Source organism: Leptonychotes weddellii, chromosome 3, assembly GCF_054177405.1.
Source record: "Leptonychotes weddellii isolate Sample4059 chromosome 3, ASM5417740v2, whole genome shotgun sequence".
Taxonomy (NCBI): domain Eukaryota; kingdom Metazoa; phylum Chordata; class Mammalia; order Carnivora; family Phocidae; genus Leptonychotes; species Leptonychotes weddellii.
In genome coordinates, this window is record NC_138371.1 from 6,562,091 (window position 1) to 6,583,029 (window position 20,939).

Sequence of the window (20,939 nt, forward strand, 5' to 3'; positions counted from 1 at the left end):
CTACTTGGAAGGGGGGAGAAGAAAAGGTGGAGAGGATGAGGAGCTATGAGCTGGAGGTACCCAGCCTCTTAGAGCACCTTGTCCAGGGGTAAGGCGATAGGAATGAAATTGGAGTCCTTTTCAGGTCTTTAGGACAATGAAGTGAGGTGATTTTTTTTGTTTAGATGCTAATACTCCTCTCAGACTTCCAAGGCCATGTGTTTCAAGAACACCTAGGGAGCACCTAACTGGCTCAGTCGATAAAGCATCCGACCCGATCTCAGGGTGGTGAGTTCAAGCCCCATGTTGGGCGTGGAGCCTACTTAAAAAAAAGGTGTGTGGGGGGGGACACCTAAATTATGTAGTGCTCCTGAAGTGCTTTCTTCATCTGCCAGATAAAAAAGATACAGGGGCAACAAAAAGAACAAAGAGACTGCAAAATGGTAATGATATAAAACGTGATTTTGAGGCAATTCAGGTATCTTTCCCGAGGGATTCAGTGTTAGTGAAAGGGGAGGGAATAGTTTTAAGTTTTCTCCCATTCTGACTCTTCCAATTTCATTTTAAAGCCTTTCCTCCCCCTTCATGGAACATAAGATGCTACTGATTTTTAAAGATCCCATTGTTTTATGTACTCTAAGTAAATACTGCCAATTAAACTACGTCAAAATTTTTCTTATCATATTCACTGTGAGCAACCTGATTTTAGGGATATTAAAAAAAAAGGAACCCTACAAATAATCAAATATGGTAATGTTATTAAAACAATTCCAGGGCGCCTGGGTGGCTCAGTCATTAAGCTTCTGCCTTCGGCTCAGGTCATGGTCCCAGGGTCCTGGGATCAAGCCCCACATCGGGCTCCTGACTCAGCGGGGAACCTGCTTCTCCCTCTCCCTCTGCCTCTCCCCCTGCTCATGCTTGCTCTCTCTCTCTCTCCTCTCTCTGTATCTCTGTGTCTCAAATGAATAAATAAAATCTTTAAAAAAACCCCAATTCCACTATAGTGCCAGGGCTCTGGAAATCTGACTTATTTTTCATCCTGCAAATCAGTGTAGCCAACATGACAGCCCATGCATGTTTTTCATCCCTCCTGGTATATACTAGCAGCCACCTCAGAGTTCTGTTGACTATATTTTACAGAGAAACCTTTTAAATAAACGGCAATTTTTAAAATCTAGCATCATCTAAAAATTGAATTTATAATAAAGGAATTAAACTATTAAAAAAGAGACGAGTGGCATTATCCATGCGTGCAGTAATTCTGGGACTGTTTATCTACAGATCATCCCAGCTCCACAGAGTACTCAGACCCCGGGCCACCTGCTTCCGTCCCTCAGTGTCATCCTCTCTTCATGCCCAGCCGAGGGATGCTGGTCTCCTTCTCTTGAAACTGCCTCATTTCCTTCCTGGGACGGGGGAGTTCTGAAGCAGCTACTATAGCTGACATGTTCTGCTCCAATTTTAGCACTTCTCTCTCTCACAGGGATGGGGGTGGTGGTTGTGGGGGGGTAGTTAATGTCGAGGAATATGCTCTCAGGGCAGGCACATGCGGATACTGTCCTTTCATCCAGAATCTACTGACCCAGTTCCCTCTGCTAAAGAGACAGACATGGACTTGGCACTCTCTTAATTGAAATACAAATGTTCTTAAAGTGAATGTGTCAGTCGACCTGCCTTCGATTTCCCAGGGCCTCTCCCTGCCAGTAAGCGTGTGGCGGTCTAGTGAGAGCACAGCCTGCGTCTACCCCAGCTCATTCTCATTGTGAAACCCTCAGGTTCTGTCACTGTCTGCTCCCAACTGACAACCACCACCAGCAAACAAGAGCCATCTTCACCTAATTCACACCGGAGCCTATGGAATTGGCCTGTTAGTCACAGGACACTGCCAGATGGCTTAAAAATGGCCACGTCTGGGCAAAAGACAAAGGATCTGTGGCACATTTATAAACATGAAATGTTGGCATCGCAAGAGATCCGAGACACTCTAGTCCGTGGAACCTCACTTTTCCAAATGAGAAAATAGGGGTATAGTAAGTTAAACAATCTTCCCAGAGGTTCACCAGGAGACAGGTGACCCCGCAAGGATGGTTCCGTGGCTTTGGACTCAGGACTTTTCTGAGACTGTGACGACCAGTCAGAGAGGAGAGGCTCGGGAGCAGGCCCCACGTTGGCAGAGGCATGGCTGCTAGTACGTGGGGAGAGCGCATGCCCTTGGGAAGAGGGGGCCTGGGGCTGAGAGGTATGTCACAAGGTTACAGAGAAGATAGACAAGGCCCTACCCTGAGTGTGAGAGACAGAGGGGAGCGTCCGATCAGCGGCCGCTGCTGTTCACCAGGCCATGAAACTCCTCCCAGGCCCTGGCAAACCAGAGACAAAAAACACAATAGCACATTCAGGTCAACAGCTTTTTAACAAAGAGCGCACAGACACGATAACCCCACATCCCGCTCCCAATACCTCCAGGTCGAGTGGCGCCCACCAGTACCTGGAAGCCCAGCGATAAGGCTTCCCATCTGGACTTCCCACTCACAGCAGCAGTGGTGGCCAGCCCCCCTCAGGGGCAGTTGGCACTGCTCCCGGCTTGCTCCACTGGTGAAGTCTGACCCTCACTATTCCCTCAAGCATTTGCCACAGTCCTCCTTCTACCTGCTGCTTGCAAGTCTACCGGGGGGAGGGGGGATCGGGGGGCACTGAGGTCAGAGCTAAGCTCGACCATCCCGAGAGATCCCTCTCAGCACTGGGGTGAAGGGCAGCGGTGCTTTCGGCCTTGGGGGCATGAGGACGGGCGGCAGGAACTCCTTTTCTTCATCAGGCCCCACCCTGGGAGTAAGGGCAGTTACCAACGGCATCATGACGTCTGAAGATGCAATGAGGCAACTACAGCACTTTCTCTGCTTCCACATTTCCAACCTTCTGACCCCTCTCAACTCACACCCCCAAATTTGTATCAGGTTCCATCTGTTTCTGGAAATACCCACGTAACTATTAACTTAAACTGTGTAGGCCACAGTTCAACATTTCTCGGGATCAGTGCTCCTTATAACTTTCATGCCAATTAACTCGATTTAGTAATTGTGGTTAGGAAGGGATAAGAACTGTGATCGAGGGGTACACAGTCTTTCCAGGTGATGCTCCACGAAGAACAAGCCCTTGGTGACTGCTGGCCAAAAAGCAGGAGAAAACCAGATTCCCCCATGCATCCTAAAGCCCTAAACCACGAGTTTCCTCGGAGGAGCTGATGTCCTACCTTTTTGCCCTACTTTTCAGCCCCACTGGGGACAAAGTGCCTGGTACGTTCCCTGGGAAATTATATATATATAAAATGGGTAATCTGGTACTTCTAAATAGAAAATTCCTTATTGGCAATTATTCCATTCTTGGTTTAAAGGGATGACAATACCCAGGGTGACAACTCACTACAGGTTTAATATTATGGCCAAAGAATATACTTCATTACTAGGCCTTCTATGGGTAGCTTTTCTTTTTTTTTTTTTAAACAGGGAGGGATTAAATACAGTGACCTGGTATGACAAATTCCTTCTTTTGGGTAATATTTGTACGTTTCATTAGTTTTTCCCTCTTTTGAACAGCGGCAGCAATTATAAGTTAATGATCTACCTCAAGAGGTAGATCTGCGGTTGATGGTTTCTTCAGAGAGTATTACCAAAGCTACTCATACATGCTAACTGAATTGAAGAAAAATGTAAGACCGCCAAACAAGCGTGCCAGTCTTTGTCAATTCACAAACTCAATGTCCACAGCAAGACATCTGTTCCATTCCACAGCCCTTTCTGGAGAGGCAGTGATGCGGTGAATTTCCTGAGTCCGTGAGTGACATCAGAAGGCTATTTCATTCTCCACTCCAAACGAAGATAAGGGCAAAGCACGTCCGATGCTTGGGCAGCGGCCTAGGAAACCCCTCTCTCCTTCTAACAGTGAGATTTCAATTCTATTTTAAGCAATTTAGGTGTCAACAAGGAATTACATGGCTGTGTTGAAGCTTCATCTCATTTATCCTTTTGTTTCCAGAAAGGCCTACGCTAGTCCAAACAGAGCAGTTCTGTGTCAAGAACCTGCAGAAATACATATTTCAGAGTTCCCCTCTAATCCATTCCAGTATGAAACTGCCCTCCCATTTTCTTCAGAAGGATCTTCTTCAGATGCTAAACCTCAACATGAAGAATCTGGGTACAGAAATTTCCTCAAATGGATTCAGTGGAAATCAAAGGTCATAGTCATTGAACAATCATTCTTACTCTCATAGGCCAATGCTTGGTTAAGAGGCAAGTCAACCACCTAGAGCTAGGTACGAATTTTCTAGCTATTCTCCATCTGGCATCCCAGGTATTTTAGGTAATATTAAAACTTGCTTCTTTTAAAGGTGAAGAAAGAACAAATTAAATGTTAGAAGTGTCATATGAATGGAGTTAAAAAAAAAAAAATTGCCCTGAGATTAACAGAGCCTACAGGGAATTCTGAACAGATTCAAATGACAGAGTGACAAAGAGTCCTTTAGAGACCACTCTTGTCCCAGCTCACTTACCAGAAAACAAATTCTGACAGCAGAGATCTCATTTCTGGGTAACTGTATTTGCCCCCACCCTGCCTAAAGCCTGCTTCACAGCCTTGCGCTCATCTGGCACTTGAGATACACTCACGGATGAGCTCAGCCTCCTGCCAGTCTGGGCTTTCTTTGCTTTGAACATCAGTATGGGGAACATTTCATAAATGCAAAGCTAGGCCAGCAATTATGCTGGTGTGACTCAGTGCCACCAGGCTATGATTCTAATTTAGCTAAGATAGGAGAAGGGATGGGTCGCTCTTGCCTACAAAGTTCAATGTTTAAATACAATGAAATCTAGATGTGGTAAAGTGAAGTCCCCATGTTTGACCCAGCTCTCCTCTAGAATAAAGTAATAAAGAGAAATCACCTACCCTCAACTTTCTGTGCAGTGGGGTCTGGTCAGACTCCCCAGTACTGTGGCCCACTGAGTGAAGCTGGCCCTGTCTTCCCCTTTTCCATTTCAGGCCAGATGCACAAAGGAACTCAATGGGACTATTCCAAAGAGGAATTTCCTCACAAAAGATATTGCTGCTTTATGTGGCTCTGTGTCAAGTTTTATCCCTGCTGGTTGCAAGTCTGGCTGCCTTAGGAGATTTCTCCTCAGAGAGGATACAGTTAGTTACTTGATGCTTGCAAGGACCCAAACCTATGAAACCTCAACTACGATTGGTCTCATTAAGAGGAGCCATGCACCTGAGCTAACACTCAATTTAACAGGTTTCCCATTTGTCCACGGGACCTGCTCACCCTTCACGGGTGGAACTATTGGCAATGAACAACAGTAGGAGGCAGCAGGCAGGTGTCCCCTGGGCAGCAAACCAGCTCACCACGCCCGGTATGCAGCAGCACCAGCCTCAGCTCACCTAGGAGTGCAGCAGGAAGAGGCCACAAGCAGCGTGACTAGGGAAAGGCCGGAAAAACCAAACAGTTGAAAAAGGACATTGAAAACTGGACTGAAACACAGCAAGGTGGAGAAACGTGACTGAGAAATCGAAGCCACTCCTAGAAAAATGGCCCTATTTCTAGCAGCCCTACTCTCCAGAGAACTTGGGGGAGAACAAAGGTTCCATTCCTTCTTCCTTCACTTCCCCTGAATTCTCAGGGGAAGGGGCAAGGATCACAGGAGCCTCCGCGTGGGTTTGGTGCTTTCTGATCAACTCTTACTCTGGATGGTGACATCAAGCTCATCTCCTGGACCACTTATAGAGCCGAAATTAAGGTCAATACGTGTAACATAATATTGGAAGGCAAGAGGGAAAAGGCCATAGAAGGTAATTCTTTGACAATACTAAAAACATAGAGAACAGGCATTTCCATATGCCAACAAACCTCCCATTTTCCAGGTACTTCAACCAATTTTGGATATGCAATAAGCAGAAAACCAATCACACAAACACCTCCAGAATGTTAAAGGCTAGTCCCACTGTGTGTTCTGTGAGATCCCGGGCCACGTGCAGCTTGGTGGTCAATCAGGATGGTAGAAGCACAGGGTGTTGCTGCCAAAATGGAAGAGCCGTTTTGGAAAACTCCATAGTACACCCACAGCCACCTTCAAGATGCTATCAGGCAATCTAACCTAAAGTTCTGCAAAAATTGTTTCTTTTTGGTTTGGGTAGGAGCTCCTAAGAAAACTTAAAAGTAGTATGAGGCCTGTTGAAACCCTACGTGCAGGTCAGGGGCCTAAAGGCCGCGTTGTAGCACGTCCAAGCCAAGCCACAAAGCATCTGAGGGGCTGGTATGTGCTACAGTCAGATATCCCAAGGAGCAAACTCTTACAGGATGAAGACATTTCCCCACCCCAGATCCCGATGCACAACAACCCTGGTGACCGGGAGAAAGGGAAGGGCTAGAACCCTGAAAACTTACAAGCAGGACTACCTCGAAGAGGAAGAGGATTTGGCTCTAAATGGAAAACAGAAGGGAGAAGGCCAGCAGAGAGCTCGCGGCTTGGGCAGCTCTGGCAGCGAGAAAACCCTGCTAACACAAAGCGAGGCAACTGTAAACACACAGCCACACGCAGACGGAAGCAGGGCTTTCCCTTCAAGCAAGAGAGTTCTCTGAAGTAAAGGCAAACAAAGTCAGCGAAGCAAAGGCCAAGGATCCCCCTTTCCAACCTTAACAGACTGTCAAGCTGAATTCTAATCAGAAATCACTCTGGTCATCAGCGTGACCAGACGGGAACTATAAATTCAAGTACCAGAAAACGGGGTGTCATTTTGAGAGCGAGATGTCACCTCATTATGTCAGACCTCAGCAGAACTGGAACAAAATACCATGTGACACTACAATGGGCTTATGGAAATGAGGCTGCATTCCCCCGATGGCCCTCCATGGAGAAGTCTGTGCCATTCCTTAATATGGTGACAGTCAGTCTGAAAGGCCACTTCTTTGATGCACCATAAAGAGTGAGAGCATGAGACAAGCTAGTTTAGCACCATTTATTAAGTGATCTCAGCTGTTGTTGTAGCTGCTGCGTGTCAGCCTGTTCTTAAAACATAAAATGCTCTTCAATTCCTCTTGTCCAGGACAGAAGGATCTTCCAGGTAGCACGCCAACAGAACAAGAGACTCCGATGATGCCAGCTTCAATGATGGTGCCATCCAGAGAGGGAGAGGGTCATGGCACATTCAACCGCGGCTTCCAGAGGTTTTGAAAAAGGAGCCTTTGGGGGCCCAGCCTGCCTGGCATTCTAGTGGAAGTGCAAAAGGTGGGCACATTGGGAGAGGAAAGAGAGGGAGACGCGAGGGAAAGTAGCATCTGGGACTCAAGGAGGGTTTCTGGTCCCTATAGCTGCAGGGCTAGAATGCTAGGCAGATCTCTTGATAAAGCAGCAGAGCAGCAGACTAAGGCAAAAAGCCCAAGGGCTCTCCTAGACTCTGTAAGGACTTGGTTCATATTTCTACAAAAGTCAGGAAGAACCACCTCAGGGTATTAGAGAGGGAGAACAGTGGAGAGGGGAGAGTTGAAAAATACCTCTTTCCCTTTCCTAGCCAGGTGAAAGCTTGCTTTTGAGGGGTAGGGGGGTGGAGGGCATTTGGGAACCTTGAACGTAAGAGTCCTAGAAAAAGTAGGTGTGGATCTCTCCAGCCTGGGCTGTGTCTGGCTGGAGGGCAGAAACTATTCTCTCCCAGAACGAAGAATGGGGAAGTCTACCTAGAGAAAAACAATGCTAACTCAGGACTGCTAAGGCAAGCAATTGGGGCCATGGCTGGCTAATAACTGTTGGTGGCTATGGATGAGTCACAGCCAGCCATCTCATTATGGACCAACTCTTGTGGCAGTGTTCCCAGTAAAAAACTGGCACTTAGCTGGTTTAAGCCAACTCCACCCACAACATTCTCTGTGAATGCATGGGAAAAAGATTCCCAAATAGTTTGCCTGCTGAACACCAACACTGGGCTCATTACTAGTCTTTAATAAGAATAACATGATGATGATATTATTACTAATGATGACGATGATAGCAATAATAATACTTCACCCTGTAAGAGCATTCTCCACCTGAGGACCTTCAATTACAAAGATTAAATCAGCCTCACAACAACCCTGTTAGGTAAAGTATTATTATCCCCCATTTTACAGATGGGGAGACTTGAAGCAGAGTGGCAGAGACTTGCCAAAGGCACATATTGATACTGGAGTCAAAGGAGAGAGTTAAACCTAAAAGTCCCGACTCCTAGTTGGCTAAGCTCTCCCTCCAGTTTTGAGAAAACCTGACAGCCACTCCCCACAACTTCTTCATAATATCACATAAAAATGGTGGCAAGTGGATTATTGATCATAACTGATCACTGAAGGAGCAACCCTAACCAGTGATTCTCACTTGTGGACATCCAACTGTAGGTACCCTGAGTACTAGGCAGATCACAAAGCTTACTTCCCCTTTGGCATTCATGCTTCCCCCTTAGATTCTACTCTCACAAACACACTATTCTGCTTCCTCTACAATTTCAGCTCTACACACAAGGAAATAGAGTTGTCATTCCCGGTAAGAAGTCAATTTCCCAGGACAAAGAAAACAGACTGACGCTAACAGGTTAAAAAGACATGCAAAAGTGGGGTGAGGGGTGGAGAGGGAGGAGGACTGGATTGTTCAGTGAAATTATCTTAAAAAACAGCAAGAAAATGAAGAGCACTTTGTCTTTCATTTTAAGATAGTGGTTAGTGAATGAAAGACAAGACAGCCTGTGTAAATAAAGCAAGCCCAGGCAGTGCAACTGGGATTCTGCAGAAGGGCTCTCTCTGATACAAAGTGCCCCACAGTGTAGGTGGGCAGGGAGCCTCACCAGCAAAGAACTGCTACAAGTGGCCAGAAGCACTAGAGGGGAAGACTGGTCTGTCCCTTCTCCAGAAGTCAGGCTCCTGTACGACCATATTCCTCCGGGCCCAGCTAAGGACCTACTTCTCCTAAGCTTAGGGACATGCCCCCCAAGCACCCCCAACACGTACTTGATGCTGTCGGTGTGGGTTTTGTACTCCATAATGGTGTTGGGAGGTAGGTTAAGCACTCGCCGAAGCGTATCTCGGATTCGGGCTGTGGTTGCTTGGTCACTGGCAGTCTTATTCCATATTGAAATAATGTCCTCCTATAGGAGGAACAGAAGGAATCGTCAAAGCAAACCAGAGGCAGTGAGGAGAGCAAAGGCAACACAAGAAACCAGACCTGCCTATGGGGTGGCTTACCTGAAACCGGACAGAGACCACAGCCCCACAGATCTCCTCCCCAACCATGAACTGTTCCCCCAACATGGCCAGGATAAGATTCTCCCAGCAACGGGATGCCAAGCCCTTCCGCAGCCGAATAATCCACTTGCCACCATTTTTATTTGCATCATCCTGTACAAGAGAGAAAGCATTAAAGTTAAAATGTGGTTTCGCAGGTCTTTTACTTTTGTATGAAGGCAGGAAAAAAGCCAGGGATCCCTTGAACACTTAAGATGTCTTGTCACTTTCCAGTTATTCAACTTTAAAGGAAAAATGGTGCTAGGACTAGGGAGACAAGAAATGGGAAGAAAAGAACAAGGTGGGAATCCTTGGTACAAGCCATAACAATGAATGGCTAAGCTGACCCTTTAAAAATAATCCTCTTTTTCTCGAACTACTTTAGGAACCAAAATAAAGTGGTGTCAGATTTCAAACAGAGATCATTCCTCACTTCACTGAAAATTTACCAAGTGTCACTACGTCTCAAGCACACACACGTGAAGCCACAGTCTCTACCAGATCCAGTCTGGTACTGTTGATACAAGAAAGTGGAGGAGACAGCCAAGAAAACTAATCACAGCAGTAGAGTCTGACAAGTGTTGCTGTAACAGAGATACACTAAGTTAAAGAAGAACAAGACAGAAACACTCAAGAAGAGGAAACATTAAGCTAGGTCTTGAGGGACACAGAATTAGGCAGGTAAAGCAGGTGAAGGGTCTGTAGGCATCGAGAAAAACGGCCTTGTACAAAGTGGGGCTGTGTGTCAGGGAGATATGCAAAGAGGAAGGCTGGCTGCACCGAAGGGAAGGCCTAGGCATGCTGGGAGATGAGGCCTGGAGGGTGAGTGAGTGCAAGATCATGTGAGCAATGCAGAGCTGCACAGGGCCTATAGTTGGGTGTGTGTGTGTGTTCACATTTGTCTTCTAAAAAAATGCCCTGGCATCAGAACAGACGATGGATTACAGCAAAGAGATCACAGAGCTCAGCTCTGGGTCTCCAGCTACTGCCTGTCAGTAAGTTTACCTTTTACCCATTTCAATCACACATACACTACAGTAGTATATCACACACACACACACACACACACACACACACACACACACACACACAAACAACCAGTTTGATGGGAATAAGGGTAATTAAAAAAAAAAAAGTCCTTTAATGTTGTTATAATACCATTTTAGTGATAAAAAAAATCTTTGTAAACACACTGACAAGCAATGACGTCAGTGCCTTTTCCCAGAGGTCCTGGCTCCAAGGATGTACCAAATAGTGATGCAGCTCTGAGAAGAGACTTCAAATACTTTTAACCTTAGCAAGGCTAAAAAAAAAAAAACCCAAACATTCAGAACAGTGGTCTGAGGTCCTCCAGGCTTACCTCCCACATGGGTTTAATTCCTTCTTTGAAGAGATGGAAGTCACTGTGGCCTGTCAGGTCCCCGGGACGTACCATGTGGCTATAAAACCTCCAGAACTGCTCCACCTGTAGAGAGAAGGCCCCAGAGCACAAAAGATGTGTCTTTCCTTTTTCTTTAAATGAGTATGAGATTTAGGCGAAGAACATAAACATGGAAGACACTCTGCTACAGACTCTACTTTTTGGAGGACACATTCTCATTTGGGGAAGTGTGTGGGAAGGCAGGCAGGTTGCATGGGAAGTATAAAGATACAATATTGTTGATACAAGAAAAAACTCTTTAGGTGGAAAATGCCTCAGCCAGGAGCCCTAGTTGTGGAAGCCCCAGGATAGCATCACATGCTGTAAGAGGACCCTGTTTTACACAGTGGAATCCTTTCAGTTTCTTTTTCTTAAGTAGGCTCTAAGCTCAATGTGGGGCTTGAACTCATGACCCTGAGATTAAGAGTCTCACACTCGGGGCGCCTGGGTGGCTCAGTCGGTTAAGCATCTGCCTTTGGCTCGGGTTGTGATCCCAGGGTCCTGGGATTGAGCCCCGCATCAGGCTCCCTGCTCAGCCGGGGGCCTGCTTCTCCCTCTCCCTCTGCTGCTCCCCTCTCTCCCTCTGTTGCTCCCCCTACTTCTGCTCTGTCAAGTGAGCAAATAAAATCTTACAGTGTCACACTCTACCAGCTGAGCCAGCCAGGTGTCCCAACAGAGTGGAATCCTTTTAGTCTTGAGGTGTATGAAGTGCCACATAACCTCAGCCTGAATGTATTTTTTTTTAGAACCAAATCACTTTTTAAAAAATACATTATTAGGGGGGTGGGAGGCGGGGGAAAAAAAAAAAAAAAAACCATTATTATTAACTACAGTCATCATGTTGTACATCACATCCCCATGAAGTTCGATCACTTCTCAAAGACTGGTTTATTGGCAGATATAGCATTAACTACAATGAATACATTTTACTTCTGTTTGGTTATTGAGCATAAGTGATGGGATCAACCACACGCACTACTCTAAACCATAGCCAAAACCAACAGAACTCAGCGTCTCATATTTGGGCTTTAAGTCCCTCTTCTTAGCTAGAAAATTTATGTTTCTCCTTGTCCCTCCTTCATAATCCTTGCCCCTCTTTCATAATCCTGTTAGAAAATGACATTATTTGTCTATCAGATACATGCTTATTTCTACTCATCGAGCTGTTCCCGTTTCTCTCAGTAGTGCCATGATAAGGAGACCTTACTTCCCTAGTCCTTTGTAACTCACAGGGGACACCCACAAAGTACTGGCTAGTGAAGAGGCACACTTTAGGAAGAAAGAAAAAACATGGAATAGTGTGAAGTCAGTTGGTATTTGCCAATACACCAATGAGGAGGCTCTCAACAAACGTCCAGCAAGACATCATAATGTGTAGCTGAAAATGGGTATTGAGTAGACAGAGATTCAGGTCATACTTCTAGATGTGGATAGCAACTAAGGAGAAAGAGACCTTACACTCTATGAAGTGGCTGTTCCTCCAGTTCCTCTAGAGAACAGGAACACGGGAACTGTCTCATGTTACAAAGAAGTCAGGAACAAATGCCATTCATAGGATTTTGAAGCAGTGTCTCATCTCAACAACCACTATGTTTAACTGTATACAGCAACTGGGGGCAGTAAGAGGCCATATGTATTAAATGAGCAATCATCTTTTTCCACTCTGACACAGCGGGAAGAAACAAAATACACCCACTAGAACCTGTGGCTCACTGTGAATTAGGAATTGGGGGTGGGGGTGGTTAGGAAGAAAGTATACCAGCCACCCCCAATTCCCCGATCAAGCATTGCTTTATTAGCAGTTTGGTCTCTTCCAATTTTATAGCCAGACTATAGAATCTCATAGTCATAATCTTATATCCAAATCACAAGAGAGATGAAGTAAACAACTTGAGAAATACTATTAGGCTTTAAAAGATTTATTCTTCCTTCTCTTTAGGCAATTTTGGTTTCTGAAACTCCTCACTGAAACAAAAAAATAAATGTTCAGACTCAGAATGTGAGCTGCACAAAAAAAGACTTCAGAAATAATCTTGGGGCACCGGGGTGGCTCAGTTGGTTGAGCATCTGACTCTTGGTTTTGGCTCGGGTCATGGTCTTGGGGTCCTGGAGCCCTACATCGAGCTCTATATTGGGCTCTGTGCTCAGTGGGGAGTATGCTTCTTCCCTCCCTCTCCATCTGCCCCTCCCCTCACTAGCACACACACTCTCTCTCCAAAAAAATCTTTGAAAAAAGAAATAATCTCAACTACCTTCCTCATTTTATAGTTGAGAAAATGGTTTCAGAACTGGCCTTGCCCTGAGTCCAGCACCAGAGCAGATGAGCCATGTGATCCCCAAGTCCACTGCTCTCCCATTTTAAGACACTGCCTTCTTAGTCACCCTGACTTCAAGAACTTTTAAATATGGTCAAATATTAGGATTAAGGAGCATTGAGAAATACTGCTTTAGATTTGATAAAAGGTTCCACAATGTGATTATTTCTCTGTGAGGAACCTAATATTGTGAGACACTTCCTAATGCCTTGACTTACATGATAGCCAACTTTAAACACCGTGGTCACACAGCCATTGAGTCTGGAAGAATGACACCCCAGATGATGCTGATGATGTTGCTCTAGTCAACTCAACATTTATGCCAAAAGAAAAGAGAGGTGCTGGGGTGGCTCAGTCTGTTAAGTGTCCACCTTTGGCTCGGGTTGTGATCTTGGGGTCCTGGGATCGAGCCCCACATATGGAGCCCCATGTTGGGCTCCCTGCTCAGTAGGGAATCTGCCTCTCCCTCTACCCCTCTCCCCCCAACTTGGGTGTACGCTAATAAAATCTTAAAAAAAGAAAAGAAAACCCTTTGTGAACAAGCTGAGTAAATTTATATATGCCTTTCTTAAAAGGAAAAAAAAATGCTAGAAATATTCACAATTACCCCCCAAATAACTGAACAGAATCCTGAATGAAAACTTCCCATCCCCACCCTAAGTTCAATCTTCTCTGACCCTCCAGGTGCTCATCCAGTTGTTCAGAACACAATGGGCTGCCACCTTCCCTGTAATGTCTAACTTTCTCACATGGCAGGTCATCAACATTTTTGTGATAGATTCAGGAATGTTAGGAACGCACTGATATTTTCAAAAGTTTATTTCTATTATTCCCTTTACCAACAATTCCGTTTTTTTCATATCTCCTGTTCAAATTTTAAAGTTCAATTATATATATTATATGTTTATTATATATATTATATTATACATATATATATTTAAGTTTATTTATTTTTTTTAGTTATCTCTACACCCAATGTGGGGCTTGAACTCACAACCAGGACATCAAGAGTCACATGTTCTTCTGAATGAGCCAGCTAGGACTCGTTAAGTTTAATTTTAAGCCAATCTCCTCCAAAGAGGCTTTCCCCAAGTTAGAATTAATTCCTTCTTTCCTCTGAACTTCAAGAGCACTTTAGCCATGCCTTCCCTATAGCACTTCTCACTATCTCCCTGTATTAAAATCCCTGGGAATGACTTACTTCTTTAAGGGCAAGGTCTTAATTCATTTTAGAACTGTTAGTGAATTCATTCAACAAACATTTCTTGAACCAAATATGCACCCAGTGCACAAGCTATTTTTAGTATTACAAAAAAGCCTACATCTACCAGTAACAAGGGAGCACAGGCAGGCACCTGGCTGGTTCAGCTAGTGGAGCATGCAGCTCTTAATCTCAGGGTCATGAGTTTGAGCCCCATGATGGGCATGGAGCCTACTTAAAAAAAGAAAGAAGCACAGGCTAACTAAAATCCTTGCTTTGGGCTGAAATTATATCAACTCAGCAGAGTAATCAGATAATCTGCTTACCAGATATGTATATATACACACAAATATATAACTGATTAGTAATAAATGGATAGTTTGTCTAGAAATAACATTAAAAATATTAGAGACACCCGACTTGCACTTTGGTGTAATGGAAGAGTAAATGAAAGAGTATGTATGTATAGGCTCTGGAATGTAGCTTTTACAGCCTACCCAACCTGAGTTTCAATCCTGGCTCCTCCACTTTAAGTAGATTATGACTGACTTGACACTTTGATCAGATACTTAACCCAAGTCTCACTTTCCTTGTTTGTAAAATACGGATAATATCACTGATCTCATAGGGTTATTATAATGATCAAAGGAAATTACATCAAGTGCCTATTACTGGGTCTTTCTTCTTTACCAATTTATTGTAATGTTTACTGTCTGTTACAGTTTCCTTTTCCAGTGTCTGCATTTTAAATGGGAAAAAACCTCCACAATTTCAAGAAAATAACAAATCCTGCATTTGATTCTGCCCAGAAATCAAATGTACAGCACGTAGGAAGTACATAAAAATTTTTGTTGAACAAGACTGGTGTTAGTTGCAGACAGCTTTCAGGGTACACAAACCTAGCCACCTGTGACGGAGACAGACAGAGCTGGGGCTATTTCTGACCCTGACAGTACTTACAAAAATAATTATTAGGATTTCATTTTCTTTCTGAACACAGGAAGAAGATGCTACTTTATGCACAGTTACTAACATATCCAAAACCCTAATGGGAGGTTCTTTTTTCTTTTCTTTTTTTTAAAAAAGATTTTATTTATTTATTTGACAGAGAGAGACACAGCAAAAGAGGGGACACAAGCAGGGGGAGTGGGAGAGGGAGAAGCAGGCTTCCTACAGAGCAGGGAACCCGATGCGGGGCTTGATCCCAGGACCCTGGGATCATGACCTGAGCCGAAGGCAGACGCTTAACTACGCCCCTTTTTTCTTTTTTTTTTTAAGTAAGCTCTATGCCCCCAAGATTAAGAGTCCCATGCTCTACCAGCCAGGTGCCCTGTTAATAGGAGGTTCTTTTTTTTTTTTAAAGATTTTATTTATTTATTCATGAGAGATAGAGAGAGAGAGGCAGAGGGAGAAGCAGGCTCCCCGCGGAGCAGGGAGCCCGATGCGGGACTAGATCCCAGGACCCTGGGATCATGACCTGAGCTGAAGGCAGACGCTTAACCGACTGAGCCACCCAGGCGTCCCAATAGGAGGTTCTTAATACAAGAGAAACTTTTGAATTTTACTCTTGACTTTACTGTCAAGCTTCATAAAAATAGATACAACGTATTATAAAATTTTTTATCCTCCATGACACTTTGCACGCAATAAGGACTCAATACATATCTACTTAAACAAACCTGTATTTTTGTATTGTCCCCTTACGGTCAACTTGTCAATTCACATACTTTGTGATACCTATGTATGCTACTTATGGATGTCTAATGAGAAATCTAAGAATGAGCAAACCTGACCTCAGGGACTCAGGTCAGTCAGATAAAGAAACCAGAATCCTAAATAGGTCACCAGGAAAATAAATAAACACAATGAGGTAAGTATAGGCATGAATGTGCTACCAAGGCTCACTACATTAAACCAGTAAGTACTCACAGAGGCAAAGGTGCCAATCTGTTTGATATTCTGTTCATAGCTCTGTGAGCTGGTGGGACGGCCGGGGGTCCTTCTGGAGTACCAGAAAGTATAGTTGTACTGCAGGGGATGCTCTGCTGGTCCAGGGACAACAGCCTGTGAATTAAATAAGGTGTGTTAATCCGGGGCATTTTTCACATGATCTGAGACACAGAAAACATTTTACAGTGTCACCCATTACCACCTCCACAAAAAGGACACATCTTCAATTACCTGCAATATGCCCAAGATTCCACTTAGTGGTTAACTAACTCTTTAGTGGTTAACTGACTCTAAGTTCCTGTAACATTTTATCTGTGTTCTTATGGTGTTTGTAACTTTCTGTTTCCTATCTTAGGTATTTATGTTTATATCTTATCTCAGCCAAGTACTCCCAGGCCAAGTACTGGCCTCCTCTATGACACTATCACTTACTGGCTAGTAACCTGGGCAAGCTGCCTCACCAGTTTCTGCCTCTGTTGCTTATCTGCAAAATGAAGAAAATAATAATAACAACCATATCACAGGGTTGCTGAGAGAATCAAATAAATTAATAGATGAAAAGTGCTTAGCACAGTGCCCGGCACATAGTAAGTGTTCGGTGTCAGCTACCATTATTACTGCTACTATTAAATGTAAGCCCCTTGATCCATAGTCTCATTCACTTTTGTGTTCTCTTAGCACCTACAATGCTTGTATCTGGATAGTCCTCAACCTCATGAGAGAAACAATTGTTCTGATATTTCAAAAAAAGAAATTGATTCGGGATACCCGGGTGGCTCAGTCGGTTAAGCATCTGCCTTCGGCTCAAGTCATGATCCCAGGGTCCTGGGACTGAGTCCCACATCAGGCTCCTTGCTCAGCAGGGAGCCTGCTTCTCCCTCTGCCTGCCATTCCCCCTGCTTGCGTGCACTCTCTCTCCCTGACAAATAAATAAAACCTTAAAAAAAGAAAGAAAGAAATTGATCCATCAATCTCTCATTCTCTAAACTTTCTCCTTGCTAAGTAACTTTCAGCTTAGATTAATACTGACTAAAGAGTCTAAAATTTCAAGGGATGTGTAGGATTAAATATTCAGCAGCAGCTTATGAAGCAAAAAATAGCCCTGTTAAACTCCAGGGTTCATCTCTCGTGCTGGGAGAATGCTGGAAAGCAAGGCAACATCTCAAGGTCCCGTGGCAAGGGAAAATTTCTAATTCCCAACATGAACGCCAGTGATTCAACAATCTTTTTTTTTTTTTTTTTTTAAGATTTTATTTATTTATTTGAGAGAGAGAGAATGAGAGAGAGCAGGGTCAGAGGGAGAAGCAGACTCCCTGCCGAGCAGGGAGCCCAATGTGGGACTTGATTCAGGGACTCCAGGATCATGACCTGAGCCAAAGGCAGTCGCTTAACCAACTGAGCCACCCAGGTGCCCTCAACAATCTTTTTTTTTTTAAAGATTTTATTTATTTGAGAGAGAGAGAATGAGAGACAGAGAGCATGAGAGGGAGGAGGGTCAGAGGGAGAAGCAGACTCCCTGCCGAGCAGGGAGCCCGATGCGGGACTTGATCCAGGGACTCCAGGATCATGACCTGAGCCGAAGGCAGTCGCTTAACCAACTGAGCCACCCAGGCGCCCCTCAACAATCTTTTTTTGAGAACAAAAGCAGATATTCCAGGGGCACCTGGGTGGCTCAGTCAGTTATGCGTCTGACTTGATTTCGGCTCAGGTCATGATCCCAGGGTCCTGGGATCGAGTCCCACATTGGGCTCCATGCTCAGCGTGGAGCCTGTTTGCCCTTCTCCCTCTGCTCCTCCCCCTGCTTCAGCACATGTGCACATGCATTCTCTCTCTTTCTAATAAGTAAGTAAACCCTTAAAAAAAAAAAGCAGATATTCCAAAATAGGGTGCCATCAAGTTAATCCGGTATCTTTAACATAACAGAATCTACAAGATAACCAAGTCCCAAGTCCAAAGACAATTCTATCTATACAGCACAAAACTCACCTTCCTCTTACTGCTGCCCTGACTTTTGTCTCGTTCTGTTTTTTCCTTCTCACCATCTTTCTGTGTGCTGTTTTCTTCATTCTGATCATGGTCCCCACTGTCATCGTCTTTCAATCTGAACGGGAAGGCAAAACAATGTTAGGCCATGACTGAGCTGATTCTTGCTTACCTAACAAAGCCACCAGGTCAAATGAACTACCATATAACCAACCCTACTCAAAATACAGGCAAAGAGATGTACAAAAGATGAGGGAAGAGCAAGGGAGTGTAGAAAGGCAGTTAGGAGGAATTCCAAAAACACTGTCTTCCAGTTTTTTGACAGGCAAAGAAGCAAGAGGCAAGCAGTTTAAGGGATTGTGGGTTTTTTTTTTGCCAAAAATAATGAATCAATAGTAAGAGTTTCTGGATTATATAAATGCTTTAGCATTTCAAATGAAGTTTAAAAACTTACTTATCTTTCCCGACACTTCTTCTAACCATCTCTCCTATCCTTCCCCACTGCCACTGCTTTAGCTCAGGCCCACTTCTCTGTCATCTCAGTTATCACAATAAATTCCTAAATGGTCTGATACAAATCATCTCCACTCTCTATCCATCCTCCACATAGCCACCAGCATCTTTCTAAATGAAAATCTGAGGGGCGGTTGGGTTGCACAGTCAGTTAAGCATCGGACTCTTGGTTTCAGCTCAGGCAGTGATCTCAGGGTCCTGATCTCAGGGTCGTGAGGTTGAACCCTGTGTTGAGCCCCACGTCCAGCTTCACGCTTAGTGCAGAGTCTGCTTGAGACTCTCTCTCCCTCTGCCCCTCCCCTTGGCACTCGTGTGTGTGCGCTCACTCTTTCTCTCTAAAATAAATCTTAAAAAAATAAACACAAACCTAATCATTTAACTTCCATTCTTAAAACCACCAACTGTCCCTTGTCTTTTTTTTTTTTTTTAAGATTTTATTTATTTATTTGACAGAGAAAGACAGAGCGAGAGAGGGAACACAAACGGGGAGTGGGAGAGGGAGAAGCAGACTCCCTGCCGAGCAGGGAGCCCGATGCGGGACTCGATCCCAGGACTCCAGGATCATGACCTGAGCCGAAGGCAGTCGCTTAACCAACTGAGTCACCCAGGCGCCCTGTCCCTTGCCTTTTGTTGCCCACCCTGCAGGATAAAGTACAATGAAATTTAAGATGCTCTAGAATCTGGTTCCTGCCTACAGATACCCTCTTTCCCTCCCCATCTCCCAAAGCAAACTATAGTTCCGCAGCTGTGCTGTCTGCAAACACTGCCCCTTAGCCTAAGGTGCCATTCTTCCCGTGTCTGCTTTTCCCTATTAAGTGGAGGGATCTCTTAGAACAGTCTTATTAATCTTTGTATCTCCAGCACCGAGGACAAGAAGATGTTGCCCGAACATGTTGCACAAGATGATGAATCAATGTTAAATGAAAAGAAAAGAAATGACTGAAAGAAGGAATGAATGTCTTCTTGCCTGGTAAGACTGGTCAAATGTACAGTAGGTACTATCCTTCTAGAAGCAGTGAAACTACCCTAAGGCTTTCAGGTACATCTAAAGCTCACTGGATTCATACAAAAAGATAAACAGAAGGTGAATTCACAAAGATAATAAGAATGTCATTTAATTTAGAGCTGGACCATTGGCTTATCATGGATCTTCTCCAAAATCACCTCTGGCTCTAATGACTATCTAGTCAAATGGAATTAGGTAATCCTCAAGAAAGGTACTAGAAATGCTCAAATGATAACACAGATATTACCTTACATACCTACAGAAACATGTTGCAAAGCATTGTGCATTTTCTTTTGCCCGTGAATTTTCAGTGCCTAGCACATAAAAAGCACTCAATAAATATTAGAATGCACTAACCATGTGTTTAGGTGCCTCTTCTGCTCATTTCACAGCCGTAGCTGTAGGATATATTCAGGTGCACCATGCCATAAATGACCCCATCCCCACTCTGGTCAAGGCATGACTATGAAGGGTACCTGAACAAAGGGCATTCCAGCCTGGCCAATAACTGATGCCCCATGGTCTTGCTCAAAATTATGAGTAGATTCCTTCCTTGGCTTTTTATCCAGGAGATGAAAGATCACACAGATTGAGGAGCTGGGGCAATCATATGGGTCCCCTATGAGAAAAGCCATGAGGGAAAGACAATGAACAAGAGCAAAGAAAGCCAGTAGGGAGAAAGGGAACGGAGCAGAGAAAGTAGATAGAAAAGTGGTTTTGTTTGTGATGCTGCCATCTCACTGACTTAGTTTGACCTCCCCAGACTTCTGGGAGAACACTATCTGTGCTTAGGATATCCTTCCCCTTTATTAAACTTGAGTTGGTTTACTTTTCTAAAGGAGCCTGTAGAGCACCAAGTCCCACATTTACCAAGCCACTTACTGTGTGTATCAGATGCTAGAGTGCCTGTCCCCAAGGACCTGATTGAGGGGATGAGGTACACATACTCAGGCCTCAGTTTGCTACAAAGGTCCTGCTCTGTATGGGCCAGTATCACCTCCTGCTTGGTCCCAACAAACTCCTTCCACTCTCGTGTTATCAACCTACTTGCAGTTTCCCTGATCTCACCCCTCTGTTATGCTCATCCTGTGGCCTCTTCTTGGAGAGCCCCTCCTCCCCTACTTAACTTGTCCTTTAGGACTCGGGCTGAGGGCCACTTTCTCTTAGAAATATTTCCTGGGGCGCCTGGGTGGCTCAGTCGTTAAGCGTCTGCCTTCGGCTCAGGTCGTGATCCCAGGGTCCTGGGATCGAGCCCCACATCGGGCTCCCTGCTCGGCGGGAAGCCT

General features: G+C 44.6%; 1 protein-coding gene across 3 annotated transcripts in view; it reads right to left on the reverse strand.

Annotated features, from left to right (window-relative positions):
- Positions 1-20,939, reverse strand: part of EIF4E2 (eukaryotic translation initiation factor 4E family member 2) — a 31,434-nt gene that overhangs the window by 6,370 nt on the left and 4,125 nt on the right. Inside the window, exons 2-7 of one of the 3 annotated variants that reach the window (XM_081813385.1) lie at positions 18,138-18,252; positions 16,131-16,265; positions 10,626-10,730; positions 9,227-9,379; positions 8,993-9,129; positions 2,259-2,336 (exon numbers count right to left, since the gene is read on the reverse strand). In XM_081813385.1, coding sequence (XP_081669511.1) covers positions 2,291-2,336; positions 8,993-9,129; positions 9,227-9,379; positions 10,626-10,730; positions 16,131-16,265; positions 18,138-18,252 — 691 coding nt within the window. In that variant the 3' untranslated portion in view covers positions 2,259-2,290. Of the gene's footprint in view, positions 1-2,258; positions 2,337-6,967; positions 7,233-8,992; positions 9,130-9,226; positions 9,380-10,625; positions 10,731-16,130; positions 16,266-18,137; positions 18,253-20,939 lie in introns of those variants that run through there. The other 2 variants (XM_081813384.1, XM_081813386.1) reach the window with 2 other exon arrangements.